Source organism: Nothobranchius furzeri, chromosome 13 (assembly GCF_043380555.1).
Source record: "Nothobranchius furzeri strain GRZ-AD chromosome 13, NfurGRZ-RIMD1, whole genome shotgun sequence".
In the NCBI taxonomy this organism is placed as follows: domain Eukaryota; kingdom Metazoa; phylum Chordata; class Actinopteri; order Cyprinodontiformes; family Nothobranchiidae; genus Nothobranchius; species Nothobranchius furzeri.
In genome coordinates this window covers 49,536,655-49,558,199 of record NC_091753.1, presented here as the reverse complement: position 1 = coordinate 49,558,199, position 21,545 = coordinate 49,536,655, and the positions used below count along the sequence as shown (strand labels likewise).

The 21,545-nt window shown below is 41.7% G+C and overlaps 1 protein-coding gene across 4 annotated transcripts in view; it reads left to right on the top strand.

Annotated features, from left to right (window-relative positions):
- The window catches only part of igsf9ba (immunoglobulin superfamily, member 9Ba), a 100,801-nt gene that overhangs the window by 3,899 nt on the left and 75,357 nt on the right, over positions 1-21,545 (top strand). For all 4 annotated transcript variants that reach the window (XM_054742541.2, XM_070543568.1, XM_070543569.1 and 1 more), the window contains exon 2: positions 16,426-16,623. In XM_054742541.2, coding sequence (XP_054598516.1) covers positions 16,426-16,623 — 198 coding nt within the window. The remainder of the gene's footprint in view (positions 1-16,425; positions 16,624-21,545) is intronic.

Sequence of the window (21,545 nt, the reverse complement as noted above, 5' to 3'; positions counted from 1 at the left end):
TTGTGTCCTTGGGCAAGACACTTAACCCACGTTGCCTGCTGGTGGTGGTCGGAGGGACAGGTGGCGCCAGTGCTCGGCAGCCTCGCCTCTGTCAGTGCGCCCCAGGGCAGCTGTGGCTACATCGTAGCTCATCCCCACCAGGGTGTGAATGTGTGTGTGAATGGGTGAATGACTGATTGTGTTGTAAAGCGCCTTGGGGGGTTCCAGGACTCTAGAAGGCGCTATATCGAATACAGGCCATTTACCATTTAAAGTGGAAAAAATGGGGCAGCAGTAGCTCAGGAGGTAGAGTGGGTTGCCTCATGATCGGTCATGGGTTCGATTCCAGCTCCCGCCAGTGGTATTCTGCTGTTGTGTCCTTGGGCAACACACTTCACCCAACTTGCCTGTGTTGGTGGTGGTTAGAGGGGCCAAAGGCGCCAAATGGCAGCCTCGCCTCTGTCAGACCGCCCCAGGGTGGCTGTGGCTACAAAGTAGCTTACCATCGCTAGCAGTGTGTGAATGTGAGAGTGCATGAAAGCATCTTTAAGTGTCCTAAAAAGCGCTATATAAGTTTGATGATGAATATTATTATTAAAAATGAATATTTTTTTGAGGGCTTTGACACCACTGCTATAACACGTCCCCTCTAGGGGTGTTTATAGCTTCCTTGTGATTTAGTTGCTGAAGTGGTTTGTGCAGAATAAACTGACTGAAGATTTGCAACTGAAAGAGAAAATACTTGCAGCGTGGACAGGGTCATGAGCCCAAATGGCACCAAGTTTTAAAAAGCAACACTCAAGTCAATCAGAAACTGTTTTGCAGCTGCTTTGATGGATAATGAAAAAACAAAAAACTTTCTAACTAAATCAGCTTTTGGAGTTACACAAATTCAAGAAAGCAGATATTCCTGCAGGATTATGTGAGATTTTGAGGGGTTACAACACCTGATTACTTTGTGTTATGAACCGTAATGCTGCATTTGGGAGATTTACAAATTCATAAACACGCTTCAGGGAATACACTGTCAATTCGTCACCCGACATAGTGATGTAGAGGGATAAGCTCAGGTTTGAGCAGTCAGTCGTAATAAACGGACATTCAACGACCCCGTCTTGTGCCAAGTGGCTGTTGAGAAGACAGCATGTGGTTAGAGAGACCTGGGGTTAGCGAAACAAAGTCACTGGTGGCTTGGCAGCCAATCAGGGTGAGGCAGGAGGGACGCTCATACAAACAAGAAGGAATTAAAGGTATTTTGGCAGTTTTAAAACATGTTCAGCGTGAACGTTATTTCTAACTTCTAGATACTTTTGCAGATGGCTTCAGTTAGGAGAAGTAGTTTTTGTAAACATGTGAAATTTGATCACATTTCTGCCTGACTTGAACCCTGGATTAACCTACAGTGCTGCATTTTGCTGCTGGTGATTTATTAATACCCAGATCATTTCATATAACTAACTTAAAATTTCATCACTGGCTACAGAGTAAATATTTGTAACACAACATTGCACAAACCACTTTAACAGCTCATGTGTTCTATCAGACATCATCTCTATTTCTCTTAATAGAGGCTGTTCAGGTGGTTCCACAGTGGGTCATTTATATCCTTCCCACAAAAAATGAACCAGGCGCACTTGTCGGATCAAATGGTTGTAGAACAATCAAGAAGTGTTCCATCGGACTAGAGGTGTTTCTCAATGCCAAGGAACCTTGCCTTGATGTCTTGGTCCTGTCCTGGTTGCCTAGGAGATAAGTCATCAGGAACCGCCAAGGCGTGTTCCAATGTTCATGTTCTACCGACGCGTGTGCTCTCTGTTTGTTAGCCATTTAGCTAGCTGCGCAAGGACACACGGGAGGTGCCTTGTAGCCTAGCCTTGGTCAAAAATTTCCCAGAATGCAGCACGGTATTTTCAAAAAGATGGCAGATCAGGAGCCGGCAGCTACTTCGGGGCAAATTTCAAGTTTGAATGTAAGTCAATAATTGTAGCTATCGGGCTGATATCTGAAATCATTTGGTATATTCGTTCTGTGTGTTGATTCATAATTACCTTCTTTGTTCTTGTTTAACACAGCGCAGTAATTAGATGTTTCTTTACCTTCGGCTGACTTGTTTCGGCCGGAACTTCCACTTTCGTCAGCGGCGCCAGCTGTCAGTGGCGTCACTTTCGTTCATGTGCGGACAGCAGAGGGCAATGTCCCCCTCTGCTGCTCGCATCCTTCACGCCGATGACACAGTCCCATGTGTGATCCAACGTGTTCATGAACTACTTAAAACCAATATCAGACTGTCAAAAAACACAACAGTTCTTATACTGTATGCTAAGCCATATCTGTCCGTGTTGATGTGGAATTCGTCTGTATATTTCCTTAGTTGTTATGTAAATACATTCAATCATTCATTCAAAATGTTGCTTGCTGTGTTTTCAATAAAGTTCTCGTATTTTATTTTGCCCCATTTAATTAAAATCAAGTGCTTTTAAGGGTCACCACTTATCAGTGGATATCTTTGCTTATATTTTACATTTCCTTTGGAAATTCAAACATATTTTCTCTGAAAAGTGTTGATTTTTGGACTACAGGACTACAACCGCTAAGACTACATCCGTAAATCAAAATTATCATTGTGAACGTGCTAACGTAACTTTTACGAAAGTGGTATCGTAACTTCCCTAAGTCTTACGTTAAGCCAATCATCTTCTGTGACGTGATTTGCAGAAGCAGGACCCCCAGCCGATCTGGTACCGACACCGGTCAAGTTTCTAACTCAACAATCACTGAGATCAATGTTAAATCTCTAGTTTTAAGTTGAAAAACTATTTAGTGTTTCTTTAAATAAAATGGGATAATTACATAATCTCTTTGCAGCGACAGATCATCAGGAAGTCTGTCTGTGTCTTGCCCAAGGACACAACAGCCACATTCTCTACTGCAGACTTTAAATCTTATAACTTTAAAACAAACACAATAATTGCACCAACAGAGTAAATGAGTTTATATTAAATTATATTTGTTAAGAAGAAAGATTGAGGATTTTTTTTAATCAAAGGATGAAAATAATCAACTTTTATTATATTCTAATCGTCTCAAAAAACACTCTTAAGTATCAAAACTACAAAAAAAAATAATAATAATCTGGTCAAATATAATTCTGTACTATTAATTTATTAGGTATACACGTTTTTTTATAATAAGATGCAGAAACTTTCTAAGACCGAAATGCAACATATTTTTTGTTGAAACATTTAAGTGAAAGAACGTTGAGTTTAGTTTTCCCTTTAAAACCATCTAATTTGGCTGCTAGACCTTGCCAAATTACCACCATCTTTGATGGGTGATAAAGATCATGTTACATGTGTTTTAGCCAGTATGTAATTCTGATTTGAGTAATTTTGAAATAATTTTTAGCTTAAATAATTTCTGTTGGATAACATGTTGCATAAAAACAAACAAATAAAAATATTCTGCAGCGTGTACCTACTGGGGTGTGGTGGCTGTGTTCCTTTTTGAAACATGATGCCATTTCTGAGCCTACCTGTTTGGTTTTAGTTTACAATTTTCCCCGTTAGCTCGACGAGACTTTAGGAAAACTGATTTGTTTCAGCCATTTCCTGTTTTTCCAGCAGACACAAGGCCCAACTTTCTCTGTCAGAGCTGTTTTCTGTGTGCCGTTCTTCGTCCTGATCGTGAGAGTAAAGCTCAGTAATAAGCTTAGCAGAGGGGCTGCGCTCAAGCTGTGGATGGCAGACTCTCAGCGCTGGGCATCTGCCAGCGCTCTCTGGTGGTCCCACCCCTCCTCCTCCTCCCTTCCTCCCTCTGCCTTCCTCTTCCTCAGCCAGTCCGGTCCCACTGGAGTCATCTTTACAAACAAAGCCTGCAGCATTCTGGGAAAGCCAGTTTTTCCCAGATCACACAGTCCTTGCTGTAAATCCTCATCAACACATGAAGCTGTTTGCAATCAGGGTTATCAGGTAGTTGTGATTTGTGCAGTCGAGCATCGAGGAAGAGCAATCTGTCATTTTTGTACATCCGCATCAGTTATCTCTTAAAGCCACAATGGCATATCAGCAAACTAGCTTAGAACACATTTTTCATGGCTCCTAACGTTCTAACATAGCTATAAATATATTGTGGAGATAAAAAAACTGAAATAAATTAATAAAGCAGTTTTCTCGCAACTACTGGCCCATCCGGTTGTGGCTTGTGTGTTTAGCAACAGAACACCACTGGTGTGAGAGGTTCCCCGCTCAATAACATCAGAGAAGGAGAAACGGCCGGCTGCTACCACTTCAACTTTAGGACAAACTACCAGCTTCCCAAAAAAAAAAAAAAAAAAACCCACACAATTAGAAGTCACGGACAACAAAAAAATGTTTGGACAAAGAAAATGGTGACCGGTGTTTAGCACTATACCGTTTACTCTTGCAATGGGGGTTCTGGAATCAGGCGGATGTGGGCTGTTTCTCATTACTCAAGGATGCTAGCAAGTTTTTGTGTACTAGACAAGTATATTCTTGGCAAGGACACCAGAAAGTCCGTTCTACCAACTATGGAGGACAAGGACGGGATTTGGAACATAACCGGATTCCGTTTCGCCATGGCAACAAGCGCTGCTTGTTTCTAGCGACGGTTAAATGACCTAACATAAAAATAAGACTCTAGTTTGTTCCTAAAATAACAAAATAACATCAAAAATATGTTATTTGGATTATATTTGGTTCGCTTTTTTTTAATCAAAACTGATAAAATACCGGCATTTTAATCTGCTGTTAAAAGAATACAAATTTTTATTTTTCAGAGCTACTCTGCTTTTATTTTGATAGTGGGTTAGCTAATCAGCATTTTTAGGGACCGTGAAAAGTAAAACCCAAATACACACAACAAATTTTACAGGTTACACACAATTATTTACAACAGAAAACTTAATATTTATTTATGAGTATTTCTGATATAAAACTCTACAGTCATAAGTATAAAAGTTGCGACGCCATGCATTATGGGAAACTTTGCTGTCCCAAGTCCACAGAAGGATGCATTGATGCATCCTCGATACAATGGGCGGAGCAAGAACACATCCGGGATCTTTGAGCGAACTTGCCATGATGCATAGTTAGGGTTGGAACAGTCCTTGACCCATCGTGGATGATGCCAAGGACGTGAGTAAGTACAGACAAGTATGCATGTTGAGAAACGGCCATGGTCTAGGGATGATAGCCGACGGGAGAAGTTAGAGTGCCGTGATGTGTTTGCGTTTAAGCTTGTTTTGCTGATTTGCTACTGCGGCTTTAAAGCAATTGCAGCTGTTGTGTCCTTGGGCAAGACACTTAACCCACCTTACCTGCTGCTGGTGGTCAGAGCGACCAGTGGCGCCAGTGTTTGGCAGCCTCGCTTCTGTCAGCGTGCGCCAGGGCAGAGATGGTCACATTGTAGCTCATCACCACCAGTGTGTGAACGAGTGGATGACTGATTGTGTTGTGAAGCACCTTGGGGGGTTGAAGAGCCCTAGAAGCCACTATACAAATACAGGCCATTTATCATTCTTAAAGGCCAACTTCACTGAGAAACAGCTTTTCACTTGCTGTTTGTAAACTATGGTTGGCATTTTGAGTATTTAAAATACTCTCATTCCTCTATTTCCTGCATTAGCCGCCGATAGAAAATAGACGGGGAAACACTCAGATTAGAAAATCCAGTCAATTGCAAGTCACATTGAAAAATTAGCATTCATGGACTCAAACGTCTTGGCTTACACCGGGGAAGGCTGTTCTCAGCTAGTACAAGCTCACTGTTAGCATTTCTGGACTTTTTTTTATCAGAACACCCTGGATGTGGTTGTGGGTGCAAATCCTAGAAGATCTACAGTCTCAGATTTATTTATCCTTTTTGTAAAATGTAAACAAACACCTAAACAAAAATACTCAAAAGCATCTTGAATATATTTATTTTACTAAATTTATGTTTATCGTAAATCTTGTTTTTGACTCTTTTTTTTTAAACTCTAACTTAAAGCTAGAAATATCAATGATAAATGATTCTTTAAGCTATAAATTTCATGTTAATTTTTGGTAAATGTAACTATTTTGTAAAAAATACCTCTAACCTTCAGATTATTCACAGTTGTGAGCAGAATGTATTTGCTCTATAACAGACCAGAGCAATTAAAGAAAGTAGTCTGTTAATTAATGATGGCAGAATCTCCTTTATAATAATGTTTACAGTAAATCACTTTATTCTAAATTTTCTAATTTTGACAGTGGAGCCAGCTGTTGCATCTTCATTCCTCCCTGTCTGTTGGAACTGATGTTAATCTGTGGAGGTGTGAGCAGCCGATGTGTGACGTAGGAGTTCTCTGCTGCATTAGCTTCTCCACTCATCTGGTTAACTTTCTGACAAACATTCTCATTAGAAGCTGTAATCTCGACTAGCCACGTGTAATCACCAATAAAGCAGTGATATACTTCCTCATATACTATAAAACACCTCAGCTGCGGCAGGTAAAACTTGAAAAAAAAAAGGCCTGAATCGTGGTTGGACGAAGGAGTTTCCTCGACTCACAGCTCTCGCACGTCTGCCAGCGCAGCGTCCAGCATTGCTTGTCTGACCTCTGCGGCCTTGGCCAGCCAAGTCCATTTTGCACATCCCTCTTTGCTGCACATTCACGCAGGTGTCAGCACATCCATCGCTTCCTGGGCAGAGGCTTTGCCAATAACGAGAGCTAAATAATGAAGAGATCTGATCTATAACGGATTGTTCCGAAAGCGGACGAGGAGCTTCGGTCTTAAATGGAGGACGAGTGGGAAAATAGGAAAATACGTGGAGAATATCCATGAGTGAACGCTCACCACACACTGAAGCACCACGGCTTGCACACTGTTGATTTTTACCACTATGTGTGTGATTCACATGATTTGAAAACGGTCTCCCTACACCTATCTCCTGCATACGTTTCTGATAGAAACTGTAGGATTTGAAAAGTCTGACAGATCTATGTCACACTGTCACTTAACATTCATAGACTCACCCATCTTGACACACGAAGGGGGAGTTTGTTGTTGTTTTAGCGTCCAAGGACCCAGAAGAGTTTGTCGCAACCAGTAGAAGGTAACCATTAACATTAGCAACTCCACCACACAGCAGAACTCCTTCAGGCCTGTGTTTTTTGTGGAGATAAAGCATCAACATTGCAGAGCAAACAGAGTCAGTGGTGGGTTGTGTTGCTGTTAGCCAATCAGACGTGAGTTGTCCGAGTATCAGGAAATAAGACTCCAATCCTGTCGCCTGAAGCTACTTTCTCTTCCAGCTGAATAATACGTTCTCAAAATGGTGCACCGGAGCTTTTTTTCCCCCCAGATAATGACTTACAAGATTCCTACTAGATGTCACAGCAAATGTTTTAAAAATATGAGTAAAGCTGACCTTTAAAAATCCTTCTGTGGATTAGGGTGAAAAGAGGAGTGAGGGATGAGGAGAGAAGAGAATACATCAGATTTGGAAAAAATTACAGATTAAATTATAATTTCAATGTTACTTAATATTTAACCAGACAATTAAACAACGATCGAACCTAATAACACCCAAGAACAATTAAAAGAACGTACCTATAGACTATAACCTCTTTGGTGAATCACAAAAATGAATTACAAACACATTGTGACCTTTCGTGACCGTAAATTGACATTTTATGTACCTCTGTTAGAAGGTTTGATCACCAGAATGCACATATCTGTGGTCCATAAATGTCCAGTGTGATCAGACAATAACAAGGAGTTTTGTATCAGCAAACAGCAGTGCCTTCCCAATACCAGTCCCTGTGTCGTGGGAGCAGAAAAGCAGATTTCTGCTCAGGAGGTAGAGCAGGTTGTCCGGTAAACGGAGGTTTGCAGGTTCGACCCCTGGCTTTGATGAGAGAATGCTGCTGTTGTGTCCTTGGGCAAGACACTTGACCCACCTTGCCTGCTGTGGTGGTCAGAGGGACCGGGGGCACCAGTGTTCAGCAGGCCTCGCCTCTGTCAGTGCGCCCGAGGGTAGCTGTGGCTACATCGTACCTCTTAATCAACAACGTGTGAATGTGTGAGTGAATGACGAATCGTGTTGTGAAGCGCCTTGGGGGTTGTAGAATCCTAAGAAGGAGCTGTTATAAACATATATATATATATATGTATATGTATATATATATATATATATGTATATATATATATATATACGTATGCATATGTATATATATATGCATATGTATGTATATATATGTATATGTGTATGTGTGTATATATATATATATATATATATATATATATATATATATATGTATATATATATATATATGTATGTATATATGTATATATATGTATATATATACATACATATACATATACACATATACATATATATATATATAAATTATGTCATAAATTACAAAAGAAGTAAAAAAAAATTTTTATTAGAAAAAATAAAAATACCGTTACTTCCTTCACAGAATTAGTTATCATTCAGTTGTTGTGGATTAGTCAGCTCTTGTTTTCATTTTACAGACCCAGATTAACACAGATACACACACACACACACACACACACACACACATACACACACACATACACACACACACACACACACACACACACACACACACACACACACACACACACACACACACACGCTGTTCTCTGATGTGACCTTCAGCACGTGGGCTGGCATTCAGTTACCGCCCTGTCAGTGGCCCATCCAGCCCAGTGGCTGCATGTCCTTGAGACTCTCTCTGCAGCCGCTGTCCATCGCATCCTCCACATCAGGAGCTTTGTCCAGCATAAACTGCCGCTTGTTTCTTCATTGCCATCAAGCACAGCTTTCCTCTCAATTATATTTGTGCAGCGGATATCTTTGCTCATGCCTGAAATAAACTCACAGTTTTGGGAGAAAATCCAAATAAGTTTTATTAAAAAGTATGACGGTGGAAGCTAATTTTTGCCTGATTATCACACCAAAGTTGCCTGAAAAGTGACATTTACCCCAAAAATCTGTAGTCATTTAAAAAAGCTAGTGTGTTTTTGTAAAACCAGCCCTCTGGTTTTCTGGAGAAATGATTTAATTGGAACTCCAACATAAATGAATGATGCTTTTAACATTTTTGTTTGCCAGGAAACATTTATGAGCTCTGAAAGCACCTAAATACACAGATTAGGTCTGAAAAATAAACTCGAGTTTCAGTAAATAGCTTTTGTTAGCAAACACAGTCTTTTTAGAAGCACAGAGCCTCAACCATTAGTCAGCTTATCTGTCAATAAGCAGAAAAAACAATTGATTGCCTTTGGGGATATTTGGCTATTTATTGAGTTTCTGGAATGCATTTAGATTTCCAGTTGCACCAAACCCTTAACTAGCTAGGCCCAGAGTCAGGCAGAGGTCCACTTGTCTAATTACTGGATATATTAGGCAAAGGGAATAGTAGGTGTGTGTTCATGCTGGGTTGTTGGTGCTGTTTAGCTTAGTCATCAATTAAAAAACCAATAAAACCCCGGAGTGAACTTCACACACATTAACTCATAATCTGTTAAACCAGATTCTGAGTGTGAGGTTCTCTTCACTCCCGGAAAATACAAAAGTTGAGCCGAGAGCAGAGTTGTGAGGGTGCGGGCAGATGATCAACACCCAAATAACTCTGGGCCGATGTAGCTACGAGCTAACTGAACTAACCAAAGCTAATGGAAGTTGGGGGCTTTCAACCAGAAAATTGTGGTTATTAACTCAGCCTTGGCCATTTATAATGTGAGGCAGAGGCTGAGAGGCTGTCATGGTCTGCGTCTCCCTCATGTGTCTCCTTGTGTGCTCCATCCCCCTCTAAGGATCCCCTTATGTGTCTCCTTGTGTTCCTCATGTGTCCCCTGGTCTGCAGCCCCTCCAGATTATCCCTCCCAGGTCCTGAGCTCCCGTTGGTCTCCCCTAGTCACCCCTCTGCAGTTTTTTTTATAAGGTTCAGCTTTTCATGTAATTAGTCTCTTTTAGTGTGTTTCTTTCCCCACCGGTTTTTGTAGTTTTCCTTCCCCCTTAGAACATTAGTTATTCAGCTGGCTCTTCATTTCTTTAGATTTTGCTTTTGCTCTTAGGTCATGTTAGTTTCCTCTCCCTGATTAGTTGATTGTTTTCACCAGGTTTCTCTCCCCACACACCTGCAGCTTATCTTCCACTCATCATGCCACAGTGTATTTAACCCTGTCTGCGTCTCTATTTGTTGTTGGGTCATTGTTTGTGTCACCCTTGTCTCGTTCCACTCTCTAGATTTTGGATATCTCTAGGTTTTGTTATGTGAATTACTTTTGGGCTGCGCAGTGGTTAGAGTTGTTGTCTTGTAGCAAGAAGGTCCTGGGTTCGCTTCCCGGCCTGGGATCTTTCTGCATGGAGTTTGCGTATTCTCCCTGTGCATGCGTGGGTTCTCTCCGGGTACTCCGGCTTCCTCCCACCGTCCAAAAACATGACTGTTAGGTTGACTGGCCTGTCTAAACTGTATGAGTGTGTGTGTGTGTGTGTGCTTGATTGTTTGTCCTGTATGTCTCTGGCCTAGTCCACACGTAGCCGGGGTTTTTTGAAAACGAATATCCGCCCCTCCAAAAACTTGCATCCACACCACCGCGTTTTAAAAACAAACTCTGTCCACACGTACCCGGATAAATACGTTGTTAAGGACATGCCAGACCTGTAGGCGGCAGTACTTCCCCCATTCTTAACCTCGTCCTTCGTCTGTGGTCTTCCGCAAGGAGCAGTAATTCCTCTTGCAAAAACAAACAAGCAAAAAGCGCTTGGACAATTGATGGATCGGGTAGTGACAGAGCGCAGCTCTGAGGGCTTCCATGATGCCGGCTAGTGTAAACACAGGTCGCACACGTGATGCCAGCATTTTTTGTCGCGGAAAGTGACGTTGCGGACCTCAAAACTCCGGTTTTGTCCGTCCACACGCAGACACCCAAAACGGAGAAAACTCAGATCTTCACTTTGGCCGGAGTTTTTAAAAAGATTCGTTTTCGTGTGAAAAAACTCAGTTTTCGTGTGGATGACAGGCCAAAACGTAGAAAAATATCTACGTTTTGGTAGATCCCCGGCTACGTGTGGACAGGGCCTCTGTGTTGCCCTGCGATGGACTGTCTCTCTCTCCAGGGTGTTCCCCGCCTGATTGCCCGTTGACCGCTGGAGATAGGCACCAGCCCCCCCCCCCGCGACCCTGCGTGGACAAAGCAGGTTCAAAAAATGGATGGATGGATTATTTTTGATTTTGGGTTTTGGCTCCCTGCCTTTTTGGATTTATTCTTTAATAAAGGAATTTTACGTTATTTCTACCAACCCTGTGTCATCTGGGATGTCTGCATCTTTGGGTCCTAACCTCCTCTTGGCTCTCAACGTGACAGAGGCCTTCACTGGAGCAAGCACTGCCATTAGCGCTAGCACTGACGGCTCATCTGCCATGTGCCAGTCGAAAGGCTATACCCCTAATTAGTCATAATTTCAAGGTTTAAATACATCTAAACGGATGACTTAAAAAACATTCACCTCCCCCTTAAGAGTTGTCATGACTGTAAACTTTACTTTTAGAACCTAAAATGGTTTTTGTACCAGACTGTAAACATGTATTTTTCTGCTGCGAAGTTGGCATTTTTAACATGGAGTCAACGAGAACTTGCTCTATTATGGTGCCAGCCCCTAGTGGATGAGAGGGAAACTGGAATTTTTCTCACTTCTGGAGTAGCCCCTTTGGGCGGTTGTCTTTCAACTTGTCTCCTTACGCAACTGGACAGTGCTAGGACCAATCAGAGCAACAAACAATGTGACATCTTCATTGTTAGGTAATAGTCAATGGGGCAGTCCACTATACATCATCGAAGAAGAATCAAAAACATCCTTTTTGAAAACACAAGTACCCTCCATCTGCTCATGTCTCAAAGGAAAACCAAAGTTTAAATTGACCAAAGTTGTTGCCAAAGCCGTTGTTGATGACGAGCTCCGTTCCTGAGCCGATGCCATCTTTATAGGTTTTCTCAGTTGCAGCTCTGGTGTTATGCCTACCCAACATCTCTCTACAAATGTAAAGCGCTGTGGCTGGACCTACAATTGTTTGGGGAACTGGTAGACCTGCTGAGGCTACAATTGAGTGTGGCTAGACGCACCTGCAGAGAAAAATATTTTTGCATATGCAACGGCTTGTCTAGATTTGTAGGCTAATGTGTTTTATCTCAAATGCATTATGGGTAAAATGTGTCATAAATGTGTGCAGATCAATAGCAGTTCAATAAAATTCTAGTTTAAAAATCTCACAAGCCACGGCTGTGTTTTTGTTAGCTTGACTTGTTAGCTTTCGTTAGCTTGGCTAATGGCTAGCTGTGTGGTCATCTAAGATGCTTGTCAATCGACATGTCTTAAAATCACCCCAATCTTCCAATTTTTTCATTTTTTATGCAAATATTGCCTTATAAACCTTAACAGAGCATTAAACTTCACGATAAATGCTTAAATGTTTGGAGTTTTGGGGTTGCTGCTGAAGCTAGCTAGCCTAGTGAACTAGACCAAATTCTTGCTTTGCAAAGAAAAATAAATAATACATTTATTTAGTCTGGCTTGCCTGGCTAGGAGCTAGCAGCATATTTAGGCTGCCTTGGGAAGACTTTCCATGGCATTTTTGGTAGTTGTTTTAAAACAGCAGAAATCCGCATTAACTGTTCTAGCTGCGTATAAAGCCTTTTACGTGTTTCCGTCAGCTGCTTTTAAATATCTAGTTACATAATTACTAGGTCAAGTCAACTTGATAGAAAGTTTTCATATTTTACATAACTGCGGTTGTCTGCAGAATTATGCGATGTGTCCGAGGGCACTTAGGAACCTACAAGCTCTTTAATGCCTCAAACATCAAAGAGAACATCCTTCAGATCGCCAAATGTTAGATCAATTCCCACTGCGACTCACACAATCTGTGTGTACGTCTCCATTTACCTGTTTGTGACTCTTCCATCTGTCTCTTCAATCAACTGATATTAGATGTGTGAGTAAAAACATCCTAAAGTTTCATGAGTTTACTCTTAAGAGGTTCCAAATGAAAAAAATGAGCTCTGCTTTCACTCTCATTCAAATTCTGACCTCCAGCTTTTGCTTCCCGGTGAAATGTCTGACAGCTTAACCTCCCTGTGCTTTAGAAGTGTTCATTCTGAGAGATTTAGATTAGACCCATGACACCCGTAATTTCTGGCCGAGCCTAATTACTTTTTTCTGGATCAAGAGGCAGAAAAAAAGTTGATATTAAATTTAAATTCTTATTTTTCTGTTAAATAAACTATTGGCATAAGTTACGTTTGGCTTTTTCATCAGAACATATTTTATTAGTAAGTTTTATCATCTCGTAACTGATTGTATTTAAATAATGAAACTAACTGTGTGATGAAGCACATAAAAGCGGTTTAATCCAGTGTAATGGTGAGGCCTTACTTCCTGTGCCGCTGGAACTTTGGGTGATTTATCAGCCAGGTGAATTGTTTCCCTCCAATAACTCACAATCGTGCCTGTAAATCTGCTAAACGCAGAGGATAGATTCATAGGATGTACCAGTCTGCAGGATTTACTAGATGTTCGGTTTGTGCAGACGTTACACGACAGATTTCTGCTTTCATGCCCTCGAAGAGTAGTTAGTTGACATTTATGGCGCCAGAGCAATCACAAGTCTGAATCCGTCCCCTATCTTTTTTGGTCCCTTTGCATCGTCAAAAGTATTTTCATCTATATAATCTCAAACTTGGACCCCTGTGTTGCTTTTTATGATTTGTTCAGCACGTAAATATCCCCCCCGAATGAGCTAACATAAAACCTAGCGGGCCACGGTGTCTCCATTAAGGAAATGAAAAGCAGTGACCAAGCTGATGCTCATTGTCGCCTCATAAACAAGCGTAGAATCATCAGCTTGCCCATGTTTTATAGTCCGTTTATTCTGCGTCCGAGACATGTTTTACCTGCCACAAGCATCCAAAAGTATTGTCAACTAGAAGCATGAGCTGCTAAATGTGTGCAACCTGAGCTGTCTGGGGAGAACACAATAGTGTTTCAGGCACACACACACACACACACACACACACACACACACACACACGCATGCACGCACGCACACACACACACACACACACACACACACGCACGCACGCACGCACCTGGACTTGATCCTTTTGCTTTGAAATAATCTTCCAGTGTGTTGCAGTGTGCTCTCTGACCTTCTGCAGGCCTTAGATTATGGTAAACCACAAGTGTTGGACTTCAAAGGGATACTTCAGACCTTTTCAAGTAGGCTTCTGTGGAAACTAATATTTTATGGATATATTAAAGGTCAAATTTACTAATATTTGAATGCATTTGCAGTGGTCCCTGGTAGGAATGATAGACTTGTAGGTTGAGGACGTAGAAGTCAGCTGAAGGAGAAAGTGCCAGAAGACGGCAGGATTTAGAGTCTCACTCCGGGTCCACACTGGGGGCATGAGCGGTGCTGAATGGTGCTTGAAATAGAATCCATTATGGTCCATCGGATTGGTCCAAACCGGCTGCAGAACTTTACAGGCAGCGGCGCCGTGCCGCTAAAGATAGTAATGGGTTCTATTTTTGCCGTGGGACGCTTCAGGGATGTGTTAATTTCCACAATTAACATAGGGCTGGACAGGAAATTACATTTGGTTTCAATGTGAAACCTCAGTTTATTTTCAAAATAAAAGTCTATTGTAGAGCTGCAATATCTTTTTTTTTGTAGATAACATCTATACCTCATGGATTATTTACTACTCGTATCTTTCAAGAATTGCAACGGTGTGCTTTTTCTTCTTGGACATGATTTCCTTTTCCTTCGTGATGCTTTAATGGCGGATGAAGTCTCGAGGGACTTGGAGATTTCGCAAGTCCAGCGAGGCAGAGATGCCGCATCGCTCGCAGTGTGGATTGACATACCTGGAAAAACCATCCCGCTGATGCCCCTGGAATGGAACGGGGGTTATTTCCTGTAATTTGGACATCTTGCCTCTGATTGGCTAACAGCAACATGACTCTTCCATCCACTCTGATCGCTTTGCAACTCTGATGTTTTATCTCAACAAATAACACAAGGATGAAGGAGTTCTGCTGTGTGGTGCAGTTGCATATTCTAATGGTTATCTCCTGCTAGTCGAGACTTTCTCTGCTGTTTCCGGGATGCTAAACCAACAACCACCTTCCCTGTCCCGAGCCAAGATGGGGGTGATCATCAATGCTAATCGACAGTGTGATGTAGATCTGTCAGGCTCTTCTGAACCAAATGTTCAGAAGCTAATGCAGGAACTAGGGGTAGGAGACTATTTTCACGTTCAGCCTGCATGTTAAACCCAAAGGGACGTATCATTTTATATTCCTCCTGAAAGTCTGTTTGAGGTTTGAGTGTGTTTCTTGTCAGCACCAACGGTATTAGCATGGCTGTTTAATACAAAAAATAATCAGGTGATCAGCAACACTAACTAACTGACGGACCACATTTCTATTAAAACAAGTACAATTTGATTTAATCTGCTCTGTTTCAGCCCCAAATCTGTGCTGGCTGAAACAAATAAAGTGGATTTACTGTGTCACAGGATAATGCAGATTAAACTGGTAAACACAATCTCTAAGTGGTGCATATGGTTCAAGGGGGCGGAGTTACAGCTTTAGTTTTGCAGACAGAAGAACGGGATGAAAATATTTAGGTTTTATTTTCAGCCTGCACAGTTGGAAAGGCGCCGCTCGCAGGTCATGTAGCACTTCAGTTTCACACGACGTGAACCCGAGCCCATAATGCCTCCACTTCTCTGAGTGAAAATCTGCCCTGATAATGCAAATGATGCTGCTAATGAAAGATAATTCAGCTGCTGCTCCTCTGGAGGGAAACTTCAGCATGTCTCCTGATCCTTGAAGCGTCTTTTCCCCCCGGGCAAGGGCCGGTAGACATGCCCACTCTGACGGCTGAGATTCACCCGGCTCGATGAAAGCGGGGTGGCAACTGACGAAAATCCATTCTCAAAGTGAGCGTTCTGCTGAGGCAGGCACGCCGACCTTCGAGCTATCTGATAGGTCAACGCACCTCAGCTTACCAGGACGTCTCTGGCACAGCGCCAGGCCTGGCGGTGCACATAGTAAAGCTCATCTGAGCAGCAGCCAGCGATGATCAATGGGACCTCTTGGCAGCTCATTTATAGACAGTATGGCACAAATACTCACCAGCAGATGCAGGTGACAGATGACGATGAGACGAGGGAAAGCTGATGAAGGGCCGAGGCTTTACCCATGTGCACAGGAGTCGTTCGCACTGTGGACTGCTGACTACACATCAGTTAGTGTTGCTGATCACCTGACTATTCTTTGTGACTTCAACACGACGCTGCAGTAAATCTGTGCCTTTTTCAGCACCGCTGCGTTATAAAAGTTATACGTGTCTCATCGCAGGTGCCCACGGCGTGAGAGAGGAGCCCCGGTTTGTGACGGCGCGCGCTGGAGAGAGCGTGATCCTGGGGTGTGACGTGTCCCCTCCCCTGGATGGCCAGCAGCCTCCCTATGTGGTGGAGTGGTTCAAGTTTGGAGTGCCTATTCCCTTCTTCATCAACTTCCGCTTCTACCCTCCTCATGTGGATCCAGAGTACACAGGTAGGGAATGCAGAATCTGTCTCGATGAGGATTACGATGCGTGTTGGCTTGAATCAGAAACACGGTAAATCTACACGGTTTGTCTTGTTTGCACAGCTGCAGGAGCGAAGTAGTCATTAACACCACATAAATGAAAGGACGTAATGACAGAATAAAAGTGGAAAGCTCCTGCCATCATTCAGCTAAAAACTGTGCATGATTACGGATCTTATTGAAATGCATGTGGAGCAGTGCTTAGTGGCCACAGGTTTATGGAAATTGTTGTTGTGAAAACGCTCAGCTTTTCAATACTGATTGATTTTGAATGTTTGAGATTCCAGAGCTCGTTTTTCACAATGTCAATAAAATTAGCACCACCTTGTTCTTGGGTTTAATAAAACACATGCGCACGGGAGCTCTGCCTCATAAAATGTCACACATCCACAGCAAAACCTTCTGCTTTGCCCTCGCCATGTAGAAGTTGATGCTGGATGTACTTCACTCTATTTCTGGCTTTTTTCTGACTCAACATCCTACTGGTGATCCACATTTTCAGTGTTTTCAGTGTTTTTTTTTTTTTTTTTTGCAATTTGTGGAAATTGCATTGCTAGCTTAAAAATGCACACAGCTGGGCAGCCTAGGAAGATTGACTGAAATGAAACTTCAATAGAAAATCTAGAAAAAAAATCCTCTAAAAATTATTAATTATTAAAACCCTAACTTGTTTATTGCAAAAGAAAAAAATACTATGAATGTGTTCTTATAAATGTTTGATGGATCATAGGTTCTTACAAGCCTAAAAAAATGAAAACTCATATAGGTCCCTCACATCATCTATACTATATGCTAATTGATGCAAGGAAAATTTGTATCTCACATGGGATTTGGCTGTTTGTGACTTAAAAAAATTCCACCTGCATGTGTTAAATTTAGTCGAGTTACATGGGGCGTACTGTTCAAGAGTCAATGCAGACTTTCTAGTCACAATTTCTTCACATCACATGTCTTAAAGGTCAACTTTACTCATATTTTTAAAGATTTCCTTCTATTTCTAACACATTTGCAGTGGTCTATAATAGGAATGAATGCCTAAATCAACAACAGCCTTCCTCATCACGAGCCAAGATGGGGAAGATCCTGACCATTAAGTGACAGTGTGACGTAGATCTGTCCGGTGTCGGTACAGGATCTGCTCGGATGCAAGATCGGCTCGGGGTCCTTCGACTGCCGATGACTTCAAAGTACGGCAAACCCACTCAGCCAAAATACACTAGACATCTTTATACTGTTGGAAAGAATTTATCAGTTTCGTTATTAAAATAATGTTTCTTACGACGTAAGTTTGTGTTTATATTGGTATTTGTAAAATAAAACACTATATTGTATTCATAATGTTGAACTCCTCTTTGAGCACATCCCTTGAAGGATCATAGGTATTAGCAACACCTGTGAAATTGTATTTGCAGGAAAGAAGTGTGTCCCATTTATTGATGTATTTTGTGTTTAGAGTTTTTAACATCTTGTCCATGCGTAGTTCAGTTACGCTCATAGCTGCTAGCCAAAACTCTGGAGTTAAAAGTTTTCTGGCTTTACTAAAATACCTGTCTGTACTTATTTGATTGATGGTAGTTTTACTTTCTATTAGACTCCAAATGTAATCATTTGGCACGTTTCTAATTCATAATTTGTAAGAGTGTAATCAGTGATATTAGCATTAGCATTCCTATGGGTTTTTCCATGTATATTAGCATTGCGCTAACCACTCGCTGCCAAATTGCAGCCTTTGCGATTAGAAAATCTCCTTTTGTCACATCGCAATTTAATTGCACATGCAGTTAATCGTTCAGCCCTAATATACACGCAGCTCTATGCTAAAAGTGTATTTTCAAAGAGGTAATGATGGATTTTTGTAAAAATTGTCCATCTTTCCAACAGAAAAATTTGCCTGGACCAACGTAACGTGATAACAACGTAACGTGATTACGTAACTTCCATAAGGTTCATGTTCAGCCAATCAACTACTTTGATGTCATCGGCAGTCGAAGGACCCTGAGCCGATCTTGCACCCGAGCTTATCTTGTACCGACACCGGCTTTTCCAAACCAATCGTTTTTTCATCTGTTTTCTATCAGAAGCTAATGCAGGGAATAGAATAGAATAGAATAGACTTTATTGATCCCAGAGTGGGGAAATTCACTTGCTACAGCAGCACATGCGCTTGAAAAAGAAGAAGATAATAAGTTTACGGGTAAACACACAAAGGCAATAAACTATTATTGTAACCTTCAACCACTAAAAACAATGAATCAACCACTAAAAACAATGAATAAAAAGGAAACTTGAATTTCCAGAACAACGCAGACATACTGATGTACATTGCACACGTACTGAACACATACTGGATATTGCATTGATGTTATTGTGTGACAGGATAATGCCAGTACCAGTTCAACTGAGGAGCTATACACTGTTACTGCAGAGGGGATGTTGTTCTTTAAGGCATGTACGGGTTTTAATTCTCTGTCAGTTATAAAATGCCCATTTAGAACAGAGAATTTATAAATGAAATTTTCTGACAGCGAATCATATTCTTCTCCTTGGAAGAATAAATAACAGAAACTCTGTACAGTTTCTCTGCATTGTTACAACAACTCTCTAAACATCTGTTATGTATTGAACTGCACTGCTGCAGAGCGATCAGCTCTCACGTGGAGAAAAAAAACATTTCTGACTACTAGTTTTAAGTAGATTGCAGTGCAAATCCTTTTGCATTTTGCAGGCTGGCCCACAGCACCATCCAAGTGGTCTCCTCTCTTAATGCTACTTAAGCTTTGTAGGCTGAGTGTGGCACACAGAGGTCTTTATGTGGCAAAGAGAGGAACTGGGCTGCTTTTAAAAAGGCTTTTCCGACCGTGTGTCGATGGCATTCAGGCTTCTGCTGCGTCTGACTGAACCGAGGGAAATAACCGGGTCTCAGCATTTTACTGCTGCAATGTACATGCATGGTTTCCTACACAGTCCAGTGACAATGCAGCACAGAGCATGCATCGTATACAGGTGCTGGCCAGTAAATTAGAATATCATCAAAAGGTTGAAAATATTTCAGTAATTCTATTCAAAACGTGAAACTTGTACATTATATTCATGCAATGCACACAGACCAATGTATTTCCAATGTTCATTACATTTAAATTTGATATTCATAAGTGACAACTAATGAAAACTCCAAATTTGGTATCTCAAAAAATTAGAATATTCTGAAAAGGCTGAATATAGAAGACACCTGCTGCCACTCTAATCAGCTGATTTACTCAAAACACCTGCAAAGGCCTTTAAAAGGTCCCTCAGTCTTGTTTTGAAGGCACCACAATCATGGGGAAGACTTCTGACTTAACAGCTGTCCAAAAGACAATCATTGACACCTTGCACAAGGAGGGCAAGACACAAAAGGTGATTGCTAAAGAAGCTGGCTGTTCGCAGAGCTCTGTGTCCAAGCACATTAACAGACAGGCGAAGGGACGGAAAAAATGTGGTAGAAAAAAGTGTACAAGCTCTAGGGATAACCGCACCCTGCAGAGAATTGTGACGACAAACCCATTCAAAAATGTGGGGGAGATCCACAAAGAGTGGACTGCAGCTGGAGTCAGCGCTTCAAGAACCACCACGAGGAGACTCATGAAAGACATGGGATTCAGGTGTCGCATTCCGTGTGTCAAGCCACTCTTGAACAAGAAACAGCGCAAGAAGCGTCTCGCCTGGGCCAAGGACAAAAAGGACTGGACTGATGCTGAGTGGTCCAAAGTTATGTTTTCTGATGAAAGCAAGTTCTGCATTTCCTTTGGAAATCAAGGACCCAGAGTCTGGAGGAAGAGCGGAGAAGCACAGAATCCACGTTGCATGAGGTCCAGTGTAAAGTTTCCACCGTCAGTGATGGTGTGGGGTGCCATGTCATCTGCCGGTGTTGGCCCACTCTGTTTCCTGAGATCCAGGGTCAATGCAGCCGTCTACCAGGAAGTTTTAGAGCACTTCATGCTTCCTGCTGCTGACCAACTTTATGGGGATGCAGACTTCACCTTTCAACAGGACTTGGCACCTGCACACAGTGCCAAAACCACCAGCACCTGGTTCAAGGACCATGGTATCCCTGTCCTTGATTGGCCAGCAAACTCGCCTGACCTTAACCCCATAGAAAATCTATGGGGTATTGTGAAGCGGAGGATGCAATACGCTAGACCCAACAATGCAGAGGAGCTGAAGACGACTATCAGAGCAGCCTGGGCTCTCATAACACCTGAGCAGTGCCACAGACTGATCGAGTCCATGCCACGCCGCATTACTGCAGTTATTGAGGCAAAAGGAGCCCCGACTAAGTATTGAGTGCTATACATGCACATTCTTTTCATGTTCATTCTTTTCAGTTGGCCAACATTAGAGAAACAAACATTTTTTCATTGGCCTTTAGAATATTCTAATTTTCTGAGATACCAGATTTGATGTTTTCATTGGTTGTCACCTATAAATATCAAGATTAAACGTAATAAACATCGGAAATACATTGGTCTGTGTGCATTGCATGAATATAATGTACAAGTTTCACGTTTTGAATGGAATTACTGAAATATTTTCAACCTTTTGATGATATTCTAATTTACTGGCCAGCACCTGTACAGTAGGGCTGCAGCAGATGATTATACGTAGAATGGACTAATCTGTCGACTTTCCTTTAGTGGTTTAGATTATTTTAATCAGAGCCTGCTTCCTGTGGCTCCACTTCATGTTCTGGGCTCCAGAGTAGGTCTCTTCTTACCTGCTCAGGTCTGTCCACCTGTGAATGTCACCCATTCAGTATAACTTTATGAAAATTAAATTAACAAACATGTAAACTAATGAATTTAAAGCTAACTGGAGTAAAACGAGGACTTAAGAGGCTTTGACATGGCATG